The sequence below is a fragment of the Gobius niger genome, assembly GCF_951799975.1.
Source record: "Gobius niger genome assembly, chromosome: 16".
Taxonomy (NCBI): Eukaryota; Metazoa; Chordata; class Actinopteri; order Gobiiformes; family Gobiidae; genus Gobius; species Gobius niger.
In genome coordinates, this window is record NC_136867.1 from 7,837,558 (window position 1) to 7,856,722 (window position 19,165).

Consider the following 19,165-nt stretch of genomic DNA (forward strand, 5'->3'; position numbering starts at 1 on the left):
TCACTTTTTTGTAGCTTTTATATTGTGTTTTTTGTTGAGTTTTTTGTCCCTTTTTTGCTGCACTTTTGTCGCTTTTTTTGTCACTCCTCGTTTTTCCTATTATTTTGAGCTTTTAGTTTTGGGTAAAGCCAAACTGGAGAAAATGTGCTCAGTTCAGGTGGGAGTTAAGGGAGGTTAAAAGAATAGGATTAATAGAAATACAATGTATGTACATGGATATAGGCTATATCATTTTTCTCTATAGATATTGTACATTTTGAGCTTTGCGAGGAGCATTTTCCACCTTTGTCTCGGACTGCATCAAGTTATTTGATTTTAATGATTATGAATAGGCTGCGTCTAAATGCATAAACTAAACTAATAAATTAGACCAACGAAATCCCCAAATAGTTCTAAAGCTAAATAATGTGTCGCATTTCAGACCCTTTCCAACGTGTTGAGCAGCACACTCCCAGAATGGGGAAGGTGTGCGTCCCTCTGATTGGTTACAGTCGCGCACCATGCGCTCATCTCACCATAGTCTGTGCGGAGGCTTATGACGCGCGCAGTCTCACCATCCATCGCGGTTCTACACGGAGTACGAGCGATCTTACCGGTGAGTTTTGCTGCGCACAGTGTTGCATCACTGCTATCTGTGTCAATCCTTAGTGGGATTGTAGCCCCACTAAGACACCTACGTTAGTGTCTTGTGGAACAGCTACTCTTCTTTTCAGGAAATTGAATGGCCATCGTTGGCAGCGGATGTAAAGTAGCCTAACCTTATTCTTGCCGTGGCTTGCACGCGCCTCGGGGCTATGTGCTGCTACGGTTGGCGTGTGGTTGAGCCTCTATTGTTCAACGTAAATATTTGACATTTTTAAAGGTAGCAGTCAACACAGGATCCAGTAACCGGCTGAACCCATCCTTCTTGAATTAAGTCCTGCGTAGTAGTGCGCGCATGGGAGGGCACGTCCTGATTGGCTGTCTGCTTCCTAGCCCACGCTTAGACTACGTAACAGCTACGATGATGAATGAACAGAGGAAAGAAACCCGTTTGGTTAGGACTCTGTGACGCCTATATGATTGACTGTTTCCTTTAACTGGATATACTAAGCTCTATTTTGATTCTTAAATGTGTCCTTTGAAGCCAAATTCCTAGAAGTTGTGAGAGAAAGAGGTGGGATACAATACTGCAGTAAGAGTAGTACTTAATCATTCTCACATTCTTCAGTTACAATAGACACTATTTTGGTGACATAAAAGAAATAGTTCTGGCACTAGGCCTAATTGTAGCCTACTAACGCAAGTGTAATAGTCCTCCAAATGATCATATCAAAGAAAGAGTAGAACTGTAAAAGGAGGATCAGTGACAAAATCCAACAAATTGACGAGACAATTTTGATATTTCCTATTGATATGCAGTGTTTGGGAGATACTCGCCTTAAAATGTATTTAGTAACGTATTCCGTTACTTTGTCTAATTTGAGTACTGTATTCTAAATACCTAGAATACTTTCACGTTGATTTGCATAATATCAATGCATAAATGCGGCATAAAGATCAAGAAGATGTTTAGGTTACAATTGTTACAATCTTATTTGCCAGCCCAGAAAGATAGAGATAATTCTTAATGTTATGATTATGAAACTGAAATTTAATGACTGAGTACTATCAAGAAAGTAATCGTATTCTGAATAACCTCAAATGTCAGAGTAACTGTACCTGAATACAGTTACCCAAATGAGTATTCTAAATACATGTATTCAGTTACTACCCAACACTGTTAATACGCCATAAGGATAGATAAAAGAATTACAGATTTTTGTTCTCTTTATAGTTTGACTCTTAATGGAAAGAGTAACCATATGTTATATTCAATGGAGAGAATAATATTGCTTATTAAGTCAAAATGACTGTGCTATAGTTCTCCTAAACACCTCCAAAAAGTTACTCTAATGTATGTTAGTAAAATGTATCTTAGACCAAAAGCTGAGGACCTCTTTTTCATTCATGTTACGTTTTTGTAAATGACGTTTTTGCCTGGACCTCACCTGATCCGCCAGCCCTCCCCTCTGTGTGCAGGGACTACAGTCATGCCAGTCACGATCCATGTTAACAGCCCTAACGTGCGGTACACCGACACCCACATCGAGGCGGATTATGTCTACCAGAGCACGTCGGTTCACAGAGAGGGCCACCACATCACGGTAAGCAGTCAAGCGCACACACACACCTTTCATGCAGTATGTGAGAACCATCATTCTATGCTGAAATCTGCTCTCAATAAAGGCTCATTTGCAGATTCCTCACTGACAATGCCCCCAGCTATTTCTTGTATGAAACTGTGAATTGAGAGTGTTTTGAAATTGTCTGTGAGCTGCGTTTATTGCAGTCTGTGCATTCATGACGAGATCCATTTTGCTATATAGTACCTTGCCTACAATTTAGGGCTACAAAAGCTTGGAAAAATACATGTTTGCAATTTTGTCCGACAAGTATTGCGATTTATGCTTCAAAAACAAGATTTCCAGTGCACAGTGCATGAGTAGGCCGGTCACGAGAGCAGATTTGAAGTTCGATATATTGAAGAGGGAAAATATCGCGATAAACGATATTATTGACTATATAGATACTAGATACTGTCAACTGTAAAACATAAAAATGACAGTAAACCTTTGTTCTAATAGTGCATCATCATGAAATACCACGCAAGCTGCAATAGACATGAAATATAATGTAACCCAATTTGCTGCAGTTAAAAATCAAAGTTTTACAAAAATCAAAGGGAGAAAAATAAATATTGAGCCAAACAATGTATTGCTTATCTTTTTTTTATTGAACGATAGATCGATATAGTAATTAGCATTAACATTTGATATAAGACTGACATGTGAACTGTTTAACTGATACAAAACACTATAACTATTACATGCATTTCAGAACATGATTTGCAGGTTTTATACATATCAAGACTTCATGACAATATTGCTGTTAAAGGATATTGTTCTAAAGTCATTTTATCCTTAGATCTTCTTACTACTAGAGAGCTAAATATTGTGTTTACTGTGCGCTCTTTGCAGGTGACCCCACAAAGCACTCAGATGATGTTTCGCACAGAGAGTCACGTGCCCCGGCTCGGAGTGATGCTCGTGGGCTGGGGAGGCAACAACGGCACCACAGTCACCGCAGCCGTCCTGGCCAACAAGCTGGGGCTCACATGGAGAACCAAGACCGGCGTCCAGGTAGAGAAGTAGATCTCATTTTAAAAAGCTATCTCAGCTCTAAAGTCTGGAAACGAATATGAAGGGCTATAAGGATCCCACCATCACTAATAAGGGAGTATTGGAAAAATAGAATCTCAACAACTACGTACTGACCTTGTGTCCTTCGGCAAGACACATGATCTGACTTATCTCTGTAAATCTGTAGATCAGTGTGGTTTTGGGATTTGTTAAGGGATGCAGCAGTAGCTTAGCGCTACTTAGCTTTATGGAAGGAATGAATAGCGCTTTGAGTAAAGCTATTCAGTTATAAAACGACTTTGCAGATCAACTGGGTTATATATTCTTACAGTATCCTGTGCAAGTACAAATTGGAATGCAGTGCTTGGTAAACCTAGGCTAGTGTTAAATACCACAAGAAAACTGTGTCCTATTTGATAAATATAGCTTTGTGCCCTTAATAGCCTGAGACTCAAGTTCATTGTGTCAAACTGGCTCCACACTTCATAATATGCCCCTAAATGGGTATACTGTGTTCCTTATGTGAATCTACTAACCTAGTATTGAGTATTGCCTGGAAGAGAATAAGAAGTAAGGATTACTCTAATACTAATGAATTGAAAGCTGTATTATCTTTTTCTCCACAGAAAGCAAACTACTATGGCTCCTTTTTGCAGTCCTCAACCGTTTGTTTAGGATCTGGTCCTCAAGGCAACGTCAATGTACCGTTCTGTGATGTATTACCCATGGTACACCCAAATGATATTGTCTTTGATGGTATGAACATCTTTTGTCAATTATATCTGATATATTGTGTAGGGGAACGAGGGAGGAGGGGCTTAGGGATAGAGCTTGTTGGACTAGGAAGAATGGGAGACTTAAATAAGCCGTTTAAGATCAATATAACCTTTTCTCTCTAACAACGTGTAAGATAGTGATAAAGCTTTCTTTGAAATTGTAAGCGACAGTGGCGCAGATGGTAGAGCGGGTCGTCTCCTGATCGGAAGGTCGGGGGTTCGAATCCCACCTCCTGAAAGTGCACATTGTCGTTGTGTCCTTGGGCAAGGCATTTCACCCACATTGCCCCCAGTGTCTGCGTACATTGGAGTATGAATGGGTGAGTGGCTATCCTTGCTGTAAAGCGCTTTGAGTGCCTAATGTAGGTGGAAAAGCGCTATATAAGTTGAGACCATTTACCATTACCATATATTAATAATTATCTAATTTAAGCATAACATTGATATTTTCCAACGTCCAAATGAATTTAAAAATGTTTTCTTTATGCATAATAAAGCAGTTACAGTCACTTGACAGGGTTGCCCATTCTCACATCCAAACTTTTACTGCAGTCTCTACATTGAAATATGAAAGACGTAATATTTTGAATGGAGTTGACTGTGCAGAAGTAATCCTCTTTCTCTGTGTTTTGGCCTTTTTAGGTTGGGATATATCCTCCCTGGATCTCGGGAGAGCAATGGAGCGAGCCGAGGTGCTTGACTGGGCATTACAAGAGCAGCTACGATCTCACATGAGCCGCATGACACCAAGGAAGTCCATTTATATTCCAGATTTCATCGCTGCCAACCAGAAGTGCCGGGCTGATAATGTCCTCACTGGCACTATTGCAGAGCAGGTGGGGGAAAAAAGAAAGCAATGCAGTAGCTTACAAGTGGATGTTGTTGATAACTTTGGAACATTTTGGGAGAACTTTGAACTGAGGGCTTATGATGAGCTCCACAGCCAAAAGAAAACCATTACAGTTATCAACATATTCTTTGTTTTACACTTTCATATATAAGGTACATATACAACTACTATGGAAATTGTTCAAAAGATGGTTACATTTTATTTTGAAATTATCTTTTTTATCAATTAATAATAACATAATAATATATTAACACTACCAATAATGCCACATGTGTAGATGGAGCAGATCAGAGCTGACATCAGGGACTTCAGAGGGTCAGAGGGAGTGGACAAAGTCATAGTATTGTGGACTGCAAACACGGAGCGATTCTGTGACGTCACACCGGGGGTCAACGATACTGCAGAAAATCTGATGGCAGCTATTCATGTAAGTAGCATATGAACTAAATCTGTTTTCCGATCATCCGTTTGGTTGTACATGCAAGGAGCTTGAAGCACCACTTCAGCAAAAGATAGCAAAAGCTCACTTTATCAATGTGTTGTTTCCATCAGGCCGGAGCTGAGGTGTCTCCCTCCACTCTATTTGCTGTTGCAAGTATACTAGAGGACTGCGCCTTCATCAACGGCTCCCCACAGAACACGTTTGTCCCCGGGGCCGTGGAGCTGGCTGTGCAGAGGGGAGTGTTCATTGGAGGAGACGACTTTAAATCCGGACAGACCAAGATCAAGTCAGTACTTGTTGACTTCCTGGTCAGTGCTGGTATTAAGGTGAGAGCTATCGTATTACTATGCTATTACTGTGCTCTAAAGTAAAAGTGGCCAAATTCCCCTACTGGGACAATAAAGTAGATCTTACCTTACCTTACGTGGCCGTTTGTGCAGATTTCCAAACTACTAGTATTTTTACTTTCGGTGTGAGTACTGCAGAATGACTGATGGTTTAGGTTGCAGTGCATTCAAGATCGTTTTCCCAAGTACGATTTTAAAACAGATTTCTGAAACCGTGTTAGCCCGCGATCTTCAACACCTGTGCATTGTTATGTGTCGCCGCCCTCTTTGCAATCTCGTGGGGACTCATGATGCGTTCCAGTCAACTGGTAACTGGTACCTTCCCAACTTGAAAATTACGACTTACGACCTCAGAGCGTTCCAGGTGATTTAACTTGTATGTAAACAAAATGGCTACAACAGTTAGCTCATATGATGCTAACATTTCTCCCAACTAGATATGCAGGTAATTAAAAACATGCAACATAACGTTATGTTGAAAGCTGTGACCAAAAGTAACGTTCACATTACTGATGTAGTGGTTTTGTTACAGTTGTATCATTAGCTGCGCTCCTCCACTGGGGGCCGCCATTACCGTCTTCATCTCATATCGGAACTTGCAGCAGTCTTGAGGTCTCCGAGTCTACAATTTGTAATTACCACTTTTGAGTGGCGTTCCAAGGCATTTTTTTCAGGAGGAGGTGGGAAATTTACCAGCTACCAGTTGCCTGAAACGCACCATCAGTCACCAACCTGGCCCTGGAGGAAGTGATCTGGTAAAGTCACGGAACTGTCGCCCATCTATGTGAAGACATGTCTGGCAAGTATATGTGAAGAAATAGGCACTTTTATACTTTTATATTAGTAGGATATTCATACTTTCACTGGACTAAAAATGTTGAACTTGTATGTGTATTTTATTTACTCAAGGAAAGAAATAGGCTCTAGTTAAGTTCTTCCACCACTGCTCACATCAACTTTATGTGTGAATATCTGCAATAATACATATTGAATTCGAAGGCAAATTATGTTTTTTAAAATCTGTTATAGCCAACCGCCATTGTCAGCTACAATCACCTTGGCAACAACGACGGCAAGAACCTGTCCGCTCCTCAGCAGTTCCGCTCCAAGGAAATCTCCAAAAGCAATGTAGTGGATGACATGGTGCAGTCCAACCCCATTCTGTACCAGCCTGGAGAGAAGCCTGACCACTGCGTGAGTCACACACAAATATTAAAACGTTCATTTCATGTTCTAAAATGCGTTGTGTCTTAGGTGGTGATTAAGTATGTCCCGTACGTGGGCGACAGCAAGCGCGCCATGGATGAATACACGTCTGAAATCATGATGGGAGGGACCAATACCATAGCGCTACATAACACTTGTGAGGTCAGTGGGGAGACATTTGCCTGGCTACTCATGTTTGTCGTTTTGTTTACATTGTACACTGAGCAAGCATGTCGATTCGAGGCACAATAAGCGCATGGCAAACTATCAGTCTTTCTTCTAAATGTGAATTTCTTTATCCTTATTTGTAATATATTTTTAGGACTCTTTACTTGCCAGTCCCATCATCTTGGACCTGGTGATTCTGACAGAGCTGTGCCAGCGCATGTCTGTCCGAGCGCAGGGGGAGAAGGAGTACCAGTCCTTCCACAGCGTGCTGGCTCTGCTGGCCTTTCTCTGCAAGGCCCCTCTTGTTCCACCGGGGGCGCCTGTGATCAACGCTTTCTTCAGTCAGAGGGCGAGCATCGAAAACATTCTCAGGTGTGGTGGATTAGCGGTTTCTAAACAATGAATCTAATCACATTGGCAAAGGTTTGGTCTTGTAATATGGCGCGTTGTTGTTCCTTCTTGGATCATAATGTGTTTTGTTTTTCTTCTTCAGAGCATGTCTCGGTCTTCCACCTCAAAACCACATGCTGCTGGAGCACAAGTTACAGCACGGGTTTCTCCCTAAGAAGAGCAAGTCAGTCAGCGGAGTGCATCAATACGTCAACGGAGAGGCCTGTGTCAATGGTGTCTCTTATGTCAATGGAGAGACACTTGTCAACGGCAATGGTGCTATCCCCTAAGACTGTAAAGTAACATGTGCAATAATCTAACAGCAACTGTAACAAGTAAATTTCTCCTTTGTGAGATCAATAAAAGTTTATCATATCTTATCCTATCTTATCTTACTCCTAAAAACAGCGCACAATAGAGAGGGATTCTTTTTGTCGTAGCTATTGTTTATCTAAATTCAAGGAAGCTGCTCCAGTGTTTGAATTGTAACAAGTTGGTTATTGTAAACATTTTATATGATGGGTGCAATAAAAGTTTAGTCAACCTACTCTGAAAGTTAACTTGACTTTTTCTTCACACATTCATTAAAAGTAAAATTTATTCATTTGCCAGACTTCCTAATGTAAGTGTGATTGCGACTTTTTTTTTGCATTTCTGCGCTTTGTTAAATATTGCAAAACCACTTCAGATTCTAATATGCTAAAGTGACAAAAGCTCAACAAAAAGGTGGCGACAACAACTACAAGAAAGCAACAAAAACATGACAAAAGGCGACAAACGTGAAAAAGTTATTATCAATTTTGTAGGTCTTTGGGTAGGATTTGGGTAAATGCTGAACTGGGGGAAATGTACTCGGTTTGGGCGGGGGGTTAAAGGAACAGGCCATCGTTGTTCCATACTGAGATATGTTCTTACCTGAGCTTAGACGAGTTGATGCGTACCTGTCTGGCCGTTGTGCGTGCCCGTGGAAGAGCGTTGTAGCTTCCAACTTCACCCCCGTTTGGAGCCATAGGAATACATTGGGAGAGGCCAACAACATCTTAAAGGAATAGGCCCCGTTTTTACATACTGAGATATGTTCTTACCTTAGCTTTGACGAGTTCTTTAGGACCTGTCTGATCTTCCCCCGTGCCTTCAGTCACGTAAACACAGCGCAGACGAAATCCGCACAGTAATCCTCACTTTACTGTGCGGATGCCAAACTACTCCTGGTATTATTACGCCTTACATTATAGTCCCCCCTTTTATCCGCTTAGAAAATCCACATTGTTTAATTTTGTGTAATTATACTTTGTAGTGGAACACTTCACGTAACCATATTTAAATAGGGAAAACGTGGAAGAGCTTGGTAGCTTCTATCTTGACCTGTTTTGGAGCTATAGAGGAGAGAGGGAGAGGCTAAATGCTAACGCCGTCTGTGCTGTGTTTATGTGACTGAAGGCACGGGGGAAGATCAGACAGGTCCTAAAGAACTCATCAAAGCTAAGGTAAGAACATATCTCTGTATGTAAAAACGGTGGCCTACTCCTTTAAAGGAACAGGCCACCATTGTTCCATACTGAGATATGTTCTTACCTGAGCTTAGACGAGTTGATGCGTACCTGTCTGGTCGTTGTGCGTGCCCGTGGAAGAGCGTTGTAGCTTCCAACTTCACCCCCGTTTGGAGCCATAGGAATACATTGGGAGAGGCCAAATGCTAACAACATCTTAAGTCGTTTTGCGTGACTGAGGGAACGCACAAAAAACAGACAGGTACGCATCAACTTGTCTAGGCTCTGGCTAGAATATATCACAGTATGTAAAAATGGTGGCCTGTTCCTTTAAGAGGTTAAACTTGGCACACAGTAACAATCGAGTCTTTGTACCAGACTCTAGACCCTTCTTAAGAAACTGTAGATAAAGCTAAAACATTGAAAAGCCCGAGCCTGCATCATTCATCGAGTCTGGGAGCTACTGACTAGCAGCCGCATTACGTCACGGTCAGCTGGCAGACGCAGCATCACTGCAGCAGCGCGCGCCCCCCCCCTGGAACGCACTTCCGCCGCCGTTGCTGCGACACCACACGTCAACAGACATGGCGGAGAATAAGGAGAAGCGCCGGTCAGCCGTGATTCCTTCAGCCATGGCCGAAAGCAAAGCGGCCAAGGGCGACGGCGACAGGGAGTTCCTGGCCCAGGCCGGGGTGGGCGAGCTGCTGCGGGGCGCCATCCTCAAGATGGTGGAAGCCAGGTCCGACGACCACATCGGATTCTTGGCGGACCACTTCTGCAACCTGGCGTCCGGGAGCGAGGCTGGGACAGGGGGCAGCGAGGGGGACGAGATGGGCAACGGGACAGTGGGAGGAGGACGAGCGCATGAACAACAGAGACTCAACCGCGCGCTTTGGCACCTGCGTCTGGCGCACCACTCACACAGGTTTGTTAGTAAGATCATGGGCACAAGTGAAGAATAGTGAGAGTTGTACGAAGGAAACACTTGCTAAAGGCACCAACTACAGCAACATTTAACAAATACCGTGAAGTACTTTTCTACAAACTATTTCCTGTTTATTTATCTACATAGCCTGGTCATGTATACGCATCTAGAACTTTGCAGACTGACGCAACCTCAATTGACCCAAAGGTTGTTCAAATCCCCTCTCTGGTCTCTACCTTTGTGCCATTGAGCAAGACTCTCCAAACGCTTTTCATCAAGTGCATGTATATGCACCGCCCTGACCAAATAAACAGAAACATCAACAACAACCCTTTTATAATAGAGTTCAAACAAATCGTCGATGAATTAAAGTTATTGAATTAGTTTCTTGATGATACAGGGGTGTCTGTAAACCTACTGTGAGGAAAACAATTGCATGTCTTTTGTTTGCAATGACTTCAAATTCTAAGCTAAGGGGGGCTTGAAATGATGCACTTGAGGCTGAAGGCTTGAGACGGCAATGTGACAGGCAGTCCTGGCGAGTAACTAAATGCATGTATTTAGAATACTAATTTGGAGGAACTGTATTCTGGTAAAGATTCACTTTCATTTGAGTGTATTGAGAACACAGTTACTTTGCAAAATATCAAGGGAATACATCCCAGTATTGTTACATTTTAGCTCCATATTGCACAACATTATTAAGAAAGAACTTTAAGTGATGACCTGTTTTTCCTTCTAAAATAAAATAAAGTAGTCTTCATTTTTGTAATCATACACCATATTTATACATAAATATAATGACAATCAATGTGAAGGTATCCTAAAAGTATTCAATGTATTCAGAATACAGTACTCTGATTAGACAAAGTAACGGATTATGTTACAAAAGACACTTTAAGGCAAGTATTCAGTCAGTAAGTATATCCAGACATTGTCCAAACCCAAATCAGCCAATGTCTTTATAGGGCAGTGGGTCTCAAACTATGGTGAGGGCACAGTACCTTCTGCTGACTCTGGTGGTACTTACAGGCTCTTCTGCAGTTCTAATCCTTTGGTACTTTGGTGATAATTGTCTTCACGTTTTTAGTTCTTACAGAACTGTTTTCGTTGTTGTTTCTTCCTCTTGATGAGCCCTTTTATAGCCCTGTTGTAAACGTGGTATAGATTTGGATGGGAATTGAAATCAACATTCTTGGTCCGTATTTCACCACATTTGACTTGCATTCAGCTGCACATTGTAGCTGACATCGATTCTTCTTGAACTCTGCCTGACCAAAAAGAAAAAGGTCGTAAGCTGCATCGCATTATTTCAACAAGCATGTCCGAAGATCCACTGTTGCGTTCATTTTCCATCCAAGCCCCCTAGAAGTGTCACTTTTTGCACTTATTACCTTATGAACCTCTACTGTACTCATCATCCACAGATCAGCCTTCAGCAACAACGTCCGCGTGGCGTACGACCTCCTGAACGAGCCCTTCTCCCCGCAGCAGCAGCAGCAGCAGCCGCTCCCAGGCACCGACCTCCAGGTGCCCCATCCAGACGCCGACAGTCCCGCGGCGGGCTTGGGCGGGGGTGTCCGGGGCGGCCTCTACACCCAAACCCTAGAGTGCCTGTGCAGCGAGGGCGGGGTCCCTGCCTCCACCTCCGCCCCGCTCCTCCGCCGCCTCCACTGCCAGGACCACGAGGCCGTGCCCTACGAGGTGTTCCGACACGGGGTGCTCACGTGCGCCGTCTTCTCCGACTACATCCGCCAGGCCCAGAGGCTGTACGCCGAGGTGTGCTGCCCGGACGAGGGGCCGGTGTCCCGGGCGCTGTGCATGGCGGTGATCGGGACCCTGAGAGACGCGCTGGAGACCTCGCAGGGCAACGAGGCCGGCAGCGCCAACGCCAACGCCAAGACGACTCCTTGTCTCGACGCCAATGTGAAAGCTCTGCGGTATTTAGAGGCCAGCGCCAAGCTGTCCCCGGACAGGTTAGCGCAGGCCATGGCCAAAGCGCAGACAAGGGGACCAGGAGGCAACATGGACGCCAAGGAGTTCGAGAACGCGGCGGCGGAATTGTTTATAGCTCGAGTCAAAGTTTTATCTTAGGTGTGAATGTCTTGAGAACACAGCTGAACTTTGGAATGTACAATACGTTTTATAAAGACTGACGATTCGTATTATCCCATTTAGGCGTGGAAAACTAGGGTAACACTTCATTTTAGCACTCACTTATTAACTAAGTGCTAATTAGTGTATTTATTCTGCATGGCCTTATTCAACATTCAACTAACACTTCCCCACATCACTTCAGTAACACATTCTCAGATACAAATACTCAATTAAGAAGTAATTGGACATAAATTAGACTGAGTATGATTTGGTTTCTTGCTTAAAGGGGGGGTATTATGCAAAATCGACTTTCGCAAGCTTTACATTATGTTATTATGTCATTCCCCCATTAAAAACATGCCTGACGTGTTGCCTTGGCACATTCACGTCTTTTTGAGTAATCTGTAAAAACTCTGATGGCGGCCATTTTAGGGACAGGTTTGCCTGAGTCCTCCTAGGAACGCCCTCACCTCCTGGAGACGCCTCCGAGCTTTCGTCACCAGCCGAGTAACCAACCACTGCTCCTCAGTAGAACCCCCTCCCCACTGATGCCACAGACAGCGTGTGGAGGGGGCGTGTCGGAAAGGCTCAGAGGTTCTTAAAGAGACAGAGGCCTATTTCAAGACATTCACTACAGCCATTTTGAGAGAGCAATTTTATACAAGACAGTTATTCTAATTTACTGCATTTACAGACCAACAGAAGGTTTCGTCATCATTGTAGTGTGATATAGACTGGTGCTATGTGATTGAAAAAAGCATAATACCCCCTCTTTAAGATTTGTCCCAGTTTATCGAGAGTTAATGGGTAACGACAGTTTTTCTAGTGTTAACCTCTTGCCATTCCCCTGATCAGGGGGTTAGGGTAAGGTTTAGGTTTAGGGCCAGGGATTAGGGTTATGATTAGAGTTAATGACGGCAAATGTGATGTAAATTGTGTTTCACTCACACAGATCTTACATATAATTTTAGAAACTAGAAGGTCTTGGCTTTCAATTGAGGTATCACCCTGGATTATCAGCTGTAATATAGTCAATATGCTTTGAGATTTGCATAAATAGTTGCTAACTCGAAGCTGGCAGATAACAGGTTAACACCAGTAAGGCCTGTATAACCAGAAACGTATAGACACTATAATTAATGTCCAACAATGGCTGATAAACAGAAGTTGAGAATTAATAAATGACAAAGTGTTAGTTAGTAGCTTGTAAGATGCTGAATAAGGCCACGCTGAATGAGGAGTAATAAGTGCTTTATAAATACCAATTAAGAGCTATCAACTAGTACACTAACTAGCACGTAGTTGTTAACACATGAATGCAAAAATAAAGTGTTACTGGAACTAGTGCTGGACCTATATATACACATGTACTGTATACAAATAATAAGTAATAAATTTGTTTGATTAAGTTTGTTTGTTAAGATCCAGATACTACATGAGGGTGCATCTGGAGAAGTTTGACTAACATAAAAAAAAAAAAAAAATGCATAGCAGGGGGGTTACTCTTTTAAAATGAGACAGCCAGTGCATGTAGATGAGCCAGAGGATTGCATAATTGCTCATTTACAAGCTTATTAAACAGAAGACAGAATTTTTTTATTTTTTTTATTTTTTTGTTGAGAGTAAGGTTAGGCCTTTCTTTGATTTATGTAAGAATCTCCTACTCCTGGTCCCAGAGCCGATATTGCAGCCTAATGGTCGAGGAATCAGGAAATCTCAACCTCAGCCTTTTAGCCTATACTGAATCAGTCTTTGAAATATACTCAATCAAACATGAGATTTTATTTGCTTTTATCTTTTTTTTACAAACATGGAAGATGTGCCTTTTGCAAGAATTCAATACCATGCCTAACCACTAGATGGCACCGAGGCTCTAAAATGCGCGCTGACGGTGGAGCGGAAGTCCACAACGCTTCAGCCAAACCATGGAGATTTCCAAAGAAACACACGCTGTATTTGTATTTTGTCCAGCTAGTCTCGGGGTGAGCAGGTAGAGGCCATGGAGAATGAGGAGCAGCTGCGCTCCGTGTTGTTCCTCCTGGCCTACGTGCTGCTGAAGCGGCGCAGGGACAGGACCAATGCCGACACCCAGAGGCGCACCGAGGTCCAGAGGCGCATCAGGCAGCGCCAGTACTTTCTCCAGCGACAGAGGAGGATGCTTATGGTATGGCAAAAAAAAAAACTGCTTAAAAACATGTTGAGAGAAGTCATACATGTCGGGATAGAGAGCCCATTTATTTGAGCAGACGTTAGTGCAACATGAAGATCTGGTGATAAAACTTAAAGTGATAGTGTGGAAGTCTAAACGTTGGAAAACTTTTGTAAAATGTGCCAAATTGATCACCTGGTCTTGCATTTTGAAGTAAAGTAAGTAATAATACATATATTGTTTTTTTGTAAAGTCCCTCCTTCCCGGATCTCAGCCACATAATCAGAGTCTAGCATCCTCCCGCGTCGACCAATGAGGCGAGCTTTTCCTGTGAACCAGCCTGTCAGGTCCAATCAGGAGGGAGGGGGAGGAGCTTGATCGTTTACTTTGGAAAATCCTGTTCCTGTACTCCTCATTTTGAACAAGAAGGGCTTCTGGTTCAAGAGGGGAGGAATTTGATTGCTTATTTTTAAATTTCTTGAACTTTTATGTAAAAAGCAAAAAAACAAAACAAAGTAACATCTAAGAATGGACCCTCTGTGCCAATAACTAACCGAAGTAGCCTGGGGGAAACAAAAACAAACAAAAAACTCTGACAAAATCCCATGATGAAGTATACACCATACTGTTTTGTAGATGATGATGGCGGGAGGGATCCGCTCCAGCATCCGCCTCCGCACCCGCCCCTGGTCCACCATCCCGAGCACGGATTGGTGGGAGCGCGTGGTCATGACCGAGTTCCAGCCCTCCGATTGGCTGGACAAGTTCCGAATGAGCAAGGAGACCTTCTTCCGCCTGTGCGACGAGCTGCGCCCCCGTCTGGCTCGGCAGAACACCAGCTTCCGCCAGGCGCTGCCCGTAGAGAAGCGGGTGGCCGTGGCCCTCTGGAGACTCGCCTCCAACGTCGAGTACCGCATCATCAGCAGCCTGTTCGGGGTGGGCAAGTCCACCGTGTGCAAGTGCGTCAGGGACATGTGCCATTCCATAGTGGCGCTGCTCAGCTCGGAGTACATGCGCGGCCCGACCGAGCCGGAGCTGGAGGAGTCCGCTCAGCTCTTCCTATCTCAGACCGGTTTTCCTCACTGTGTAGCCGCTGTAGCCACGCTCCACACGGCCATTCTCACGCCCTCGCACAACGCCTCGGACTACGCCAACCCTGCGGACTGGCTCTCCGTGCTCTCCCAGGTAACCAAAGAGCCAAAGTACATCCCTAAGGACAGAGAGAGTTGATTATGTTTTCTATACATGCACATTATTATCATAAAACAGTACATTTCCATTCTAAAGTGTCAAATGCTGCTGTAGGTGGTCGTCAGCGGGCACGGGCAGTTCTGGGACGTGTGTGCCAGCTTTCCAGGCGGGACAGATCCAGCAGAGATCCTACAGAACTCCTCTCTGTGGGCCACGGCTGAGGAGGGCGGCTTCTCCCCCAGTCAACCACGCACTTTCATGGGAACACCACTAAGGTACGGTTCAACGTGTTTTTTAAAATGTATTCATTACTAAACAAGTGGACTTTACAGTTACCTATAGGGAAAACTTTTCAATGCCAATGTCTTAAAGGAATAGGCCACCGTTTTTACATACTGAGATATGTTCTTACCTTATCTTTGACGAGTTCTTTAGGACCTGTCTGATCTTCCCCCGTGCCTACTATCATGTAAACACAGCGCAGACGGTGTTAGCATTTAGCCTCTCCCTCTCTCCTCTATAGCTCCAAAACAGGTCAAGATAGAAGCTACCAAGCTCTTCCACTTTTTCCCTATTTAAATATGGTTATGTGAAGTGTTCCACTACAAAGTATAATTACACAAAATTAAACAATGTGGATTTTCTAAGCAGATAAAAGGGGGGACTATATTGTGAGGCGTAATAATACCAGGAGTAATTTGGCATCCGCACAGTAAAGTGAAGATTACTGCGCGGATTTTGAACTACTCCTGGTATTATTACGCCTTACAATATTTTATCCGCTTACAAAATCCACATTGTTTAATTTTGTGTAATTATACTTTGTAGTGGAACACTTCACGTAACCATATTTAAATAGGGAAAACGTGGAAGAGCTTGGTAGCTTCTATCTTGACCTGTTTTGGAGCTATAGTGGAGAGAGGGAGAGGCTAAATGCTAACGCCGTCTGCGCTGTGTTTACGTGACTGAAGGCACGGGTGAAGATCAGACAGGTCCTAAAGAACTCGTCAAAGCTAAGGTAAGAACATATCTCAGTATGTAAAAACGGTGGCCTATTCCTTTTTAAAGGGACGATATGGAGTTTGTCAAAAAGGCCAATAATTGTCTTTTCTTTACATGCAACACAACACTATTTTCATTTTTTCAAATGTAAATTTATCATCATATTTATCAAAGTAGGTGGTAAAACATTAACAACAGCCATTTTGTCACCATGTTGCACTTCATTTTCCATTTCATTCCATCCCAAATCTGATGTAAATAAGACAATGCTGTGCGAGTAAAAATAAATTTTATAATCCTCAGTTCTACATAATGTATCCACTTAAATCAATTCTGTGACAACCTTGCATTGCATTACGTCTTGTGCAGATACATGCTCGTGGGCCAACCGTGCTACCCTCTCCAGAGCTGGCTCCTCACTGCCTTCCCGGACAAGAGGAGGAGCAGATCGCGGGCGTCTTCGCTGAGCCCTCTCCAGCGCAGCTTCAACCTCCACATGGACCAGGCGTTGAGGGTGTCCGGCGAGGCGCTGCTGCGGCTGCGGGCGCGCTGGCAGTGCCTGAGCAAGAGGAACGACTGCGGCCTGGACGTGGTGCCCACCATGGTGCTGGCCTGCTGCATCCTTCACAACGTCTGCGAGGAGCACCGGGACGCGTTCCGGCCGGAGTGGCTGGAGGAGGTGAAGGAGGAGAACCCGCAGCCACACCCCCAAGACTGCAGGCTCCGCCCCTCTGCGGCGCAGGAGCACGGGCAGGCGGAGGAGACGCGGAACCTCTTCTGTGACTTCTTCGAACAGCAAGAGCAATGAGGATGGGTGTCAAGGCAAAAAGGGATGTACTGTTAGGCTTAAAGCTCCTCTGCGGCTCTGCCTCTAGTTTGATTGAAATACAATTTAATTTAAGCTTTCTTTTTTACTTTGTCTTTTTTGTACTGCCTGTTTTGTCCATGTATCTAGTGCCCAAACACAATTTTGCACAATCATAACCTTAAAAATAAACCAATAACTTTCCCTTTAAGAAAAAAATTGGACCATGATCTAGAGCATGTGAACGTAATCACGGTTTATAGTTTAATGTAGATGTATACAAACTGCAGTGGAATAGCTTACAGTAAATATTTTTTGTTACTGTACTCTATGTAATGTTACTGACACTAGAAGTGAGTTGATATTTATCAGGAAGGAATGACTTGAAGGTGCATTATGCAACTTTTTATGCAAAAAAAAAGATATTTGTCCTTGTAGTGACCCAGTGGTTGTATGAGTGGTCAGCATGGCATCTTTACTTCCCATCACAGTGGTCTCTACAACGCTCCAGGATCAATTGTTTTGTAGGTTTTCTGGTGTGAAGCTCCGTCAGCAAAGAAAACCTTCCAAACAACTGATCCTGGAGCGTCCAAGAGTCCACTGTGATGGAAAGTAAAGGCGCCATGCTGACCACTCATGCAGACACATTTTTTTCCACTTAATAAAAGGTTGCCTAATGCACCTTTAATATTTTTCTTGCACTAAAACAGAGTATGCCATTGAAAACATTTCTATGTGAAAATTTGCTTATGAACTCTTCATTTACTTTTAGAATGGTGTAGTCCATACTGTAAGTTGATGTAAAGAAAGTACAAATTTCACTTTATTTCCTTACCTCATGCAGTACTGTATATGTGAATGTGTTTATGAATTTATTCTGATTTTGATTCATTTGAAAGTTTGTTAAATTACAATATTCAAAGAAAAAAATAACTTCACCGGCAGATTATTTTTGTTGGTCTCTCATGAGGGTCTTCTGAACCGCTCTTTGTCTGACCCGTCACCTAGGACCTGTTGGAAGGTTTCGGTTCCAGGAGTAGCAGTCTTGAAACAAGTTTGTTTAATTAAATACATTAATATGAATTAACAAGACTGAAATCAACACAGATTATCCCCAGTAAAGCAGTAATAAACTACCCTCCTCACTTCCGTAGGCGTTGGTGTGTTGTGCTTTTTTAAATGACCACAAGATGTCGCTAGTCCTCACAATATCGTCTAAAAAAGGACTGCAGTAACATTATCTTGTTCCAATTGATACAGAATTCAATTCACTTGGTTTTAGCAGCTGGTGTGTTGCCATGTGTGTCACTATCCTCACTTCTATCTGCTCTGGTCTTGGCCACAGAAACCGATGAGCTACTTTCCAGTCGACTGTGATATTTTTTTCACACGTTTGGTCATCGGAACAAATTGTACTATGGCATGATTTCTACTCATTTTTGGGCCATTTTTAAGGCTACAGTTTGATTGTTGTATTTAGTAGGACACTCTTTCGTTACCCATAAGGGGCATAGGGCTAAGTGAAGCGAAAGTATTATCACTTCACCAGGCGTCAGTTATCAGACCATTTATCCAAGAGATGAAACTGGAGCCTTGGAAGCCATGAAACTGGGCCTTTCTGAGTGGAGTTTGCATGTTCTCCCCATGTCTGGGTAGGTTTCCTCTGGGTACTCCCTACCACTAAAAACATGTACAATAGCTTTATCCTCCAGTCAGGTGACCATTAGTGTTTCCACCCAACCATCCATCCTGCCCCAACAGCTTTGAGGATGATTGAGGATTTTTCTCTGGTGGTGGAACAAATTTAGTTTTGTCCTTCTTTAGTAGATTGTAAAGTCAGACATTTGTGGGGAAATCCCTGTCCGTCTAATTACAAAGCATTTTTCAATTTCATGAACTCTCAGGCGAGTTTTCTGGCATTTCTGTGACAATGACCCTGAAAAGTGACCCTGCAAGTTGTGAAATGCGCCTATAAACTAGTTCCTGTGAAGAACTGTGATGCTACAAATGTGTTAGAAATGTGACAGATGAGTTCAGATCATCATTTAGTGGCTTCCTCTTTCATTGTTTGTGATAAAATATAATCAAGTATAGGTCCTCTAAGTA

The 19,165-nt window shown here is 43.1% G+C and overlaps 3 protein-coding genes across 3 annotated transcripts; all 3 read left to right on the forward strand.

The window, feature by feature from the left end:
- Positions 1–2,052: 2,052 nt before the first annotated feature.
- LOC306975985 (inositol-3-phosphate synthase 1-A-like) lies at positions 2,053–7,690 on the forward strand (the record flags this gene model as incomplete). Its single annotated transcript, XM_079573812.1, has 10 exons — positions 2,053–2,186; positions 3,060–3,221; positions 3,848–3,977; positions 4,640–4,833; positions 5,125–5,274; positions 5,400–5,615; positions 6,666–6,830; positions 6,891–7,004; positions 7,165–7,382; positions 7,504–7,690. The coding sequence occupies exons 1-10, from the start codon at positions 2,073–2,075 to the stop codon at positions 7,688–7,690; spliced, it is 1,650 nt and encodes a 549-aa protein (XP_079429938.1). The 5' UTR covers positions 2,053–2,072.
- Positions 7,691–9,353: 1,663 nt separating this feature from the next.
- tpgs1 (tubulin polyglutamylase complex subunit 1) lies at positions 9,354–11,993 on the forward strand. The gene is made up of 2 exons (XM_079573956.1): positions 9,354–9,815; positions 11,243–11,993. Exons 1-2 carry the CDS (start codon positions 9,475–9,477, stop codon positions 11,907–11,909), a joined length of 1,008 nt encoding a protein of 335 aa, XP_079430082.1. The 5' UTR covers positions 9,354–9,474; the 3' UTR covers positions 11,910–11,993.
- Positions 11,994–13,700: 1,707 nt separating this feature from the next.
- Positions 13,701–17,091, forward strand: LOC306976186 (uncharacterized protein). The gene is made up of 4 exons (XM_079574074.1): positions 13,701–14,076; positions 14,698–15,246; positions 15,367–15,527; positions 16,624–17,091. Exons 1-4 carry the CDS (start codon positions 13,912–13,914, stop codon positions 17,060–17,062), a joined length of 1,314 nt encoding a protein of 437 aa, XP_079430200.1. The 5' UTR covers positions 13,701–13,911; the 3' UTR covers positions 17,063–17,091.
- The last annotated feature ends 2,074 nt before the right edge of the window (positions 17,092–19,165 follow it).

Bases quoted from the DNA above. Each gene is read 5' to 3' on its own strand.
- tpgs1 (XM_079573956.1), top strand. From the start codon at position 9,475: ATGGCGGAGAATAAGGAGAAGCGCCGGTCAGCCGTGATTCCTTCAGCC. The intron at 9,816-11,242 runs GTTTGTTAGTAA...CATCATCCACAG, and splicing joins CTGGCGCACCACTCACACAG to ATCAGCCTTCAGCAACAACG.
- LOC306976186 (XM_079574074.1), top strand. From the start codon at position 13,912: ATGGAGAATGAGGAGCAGCTGCGCTCCGTGTTGTTCCTCCTGGCCTAC. The intron at 15,247-15,366 runs GTAACCAAAGAG...ATGCTGCTGTAG, and splicing joins GGCTCTCCGTGCTCTCCCAG to GTGGTCGTCAGCGGGCACGG. The intron at 15,528-16,623 runs GTACGGTTCAAC...CGTCTTGTGCAG, and splicing joins TTCATGGGAACACCACTAAG to ATACATGCTCGTGGGCCAAC.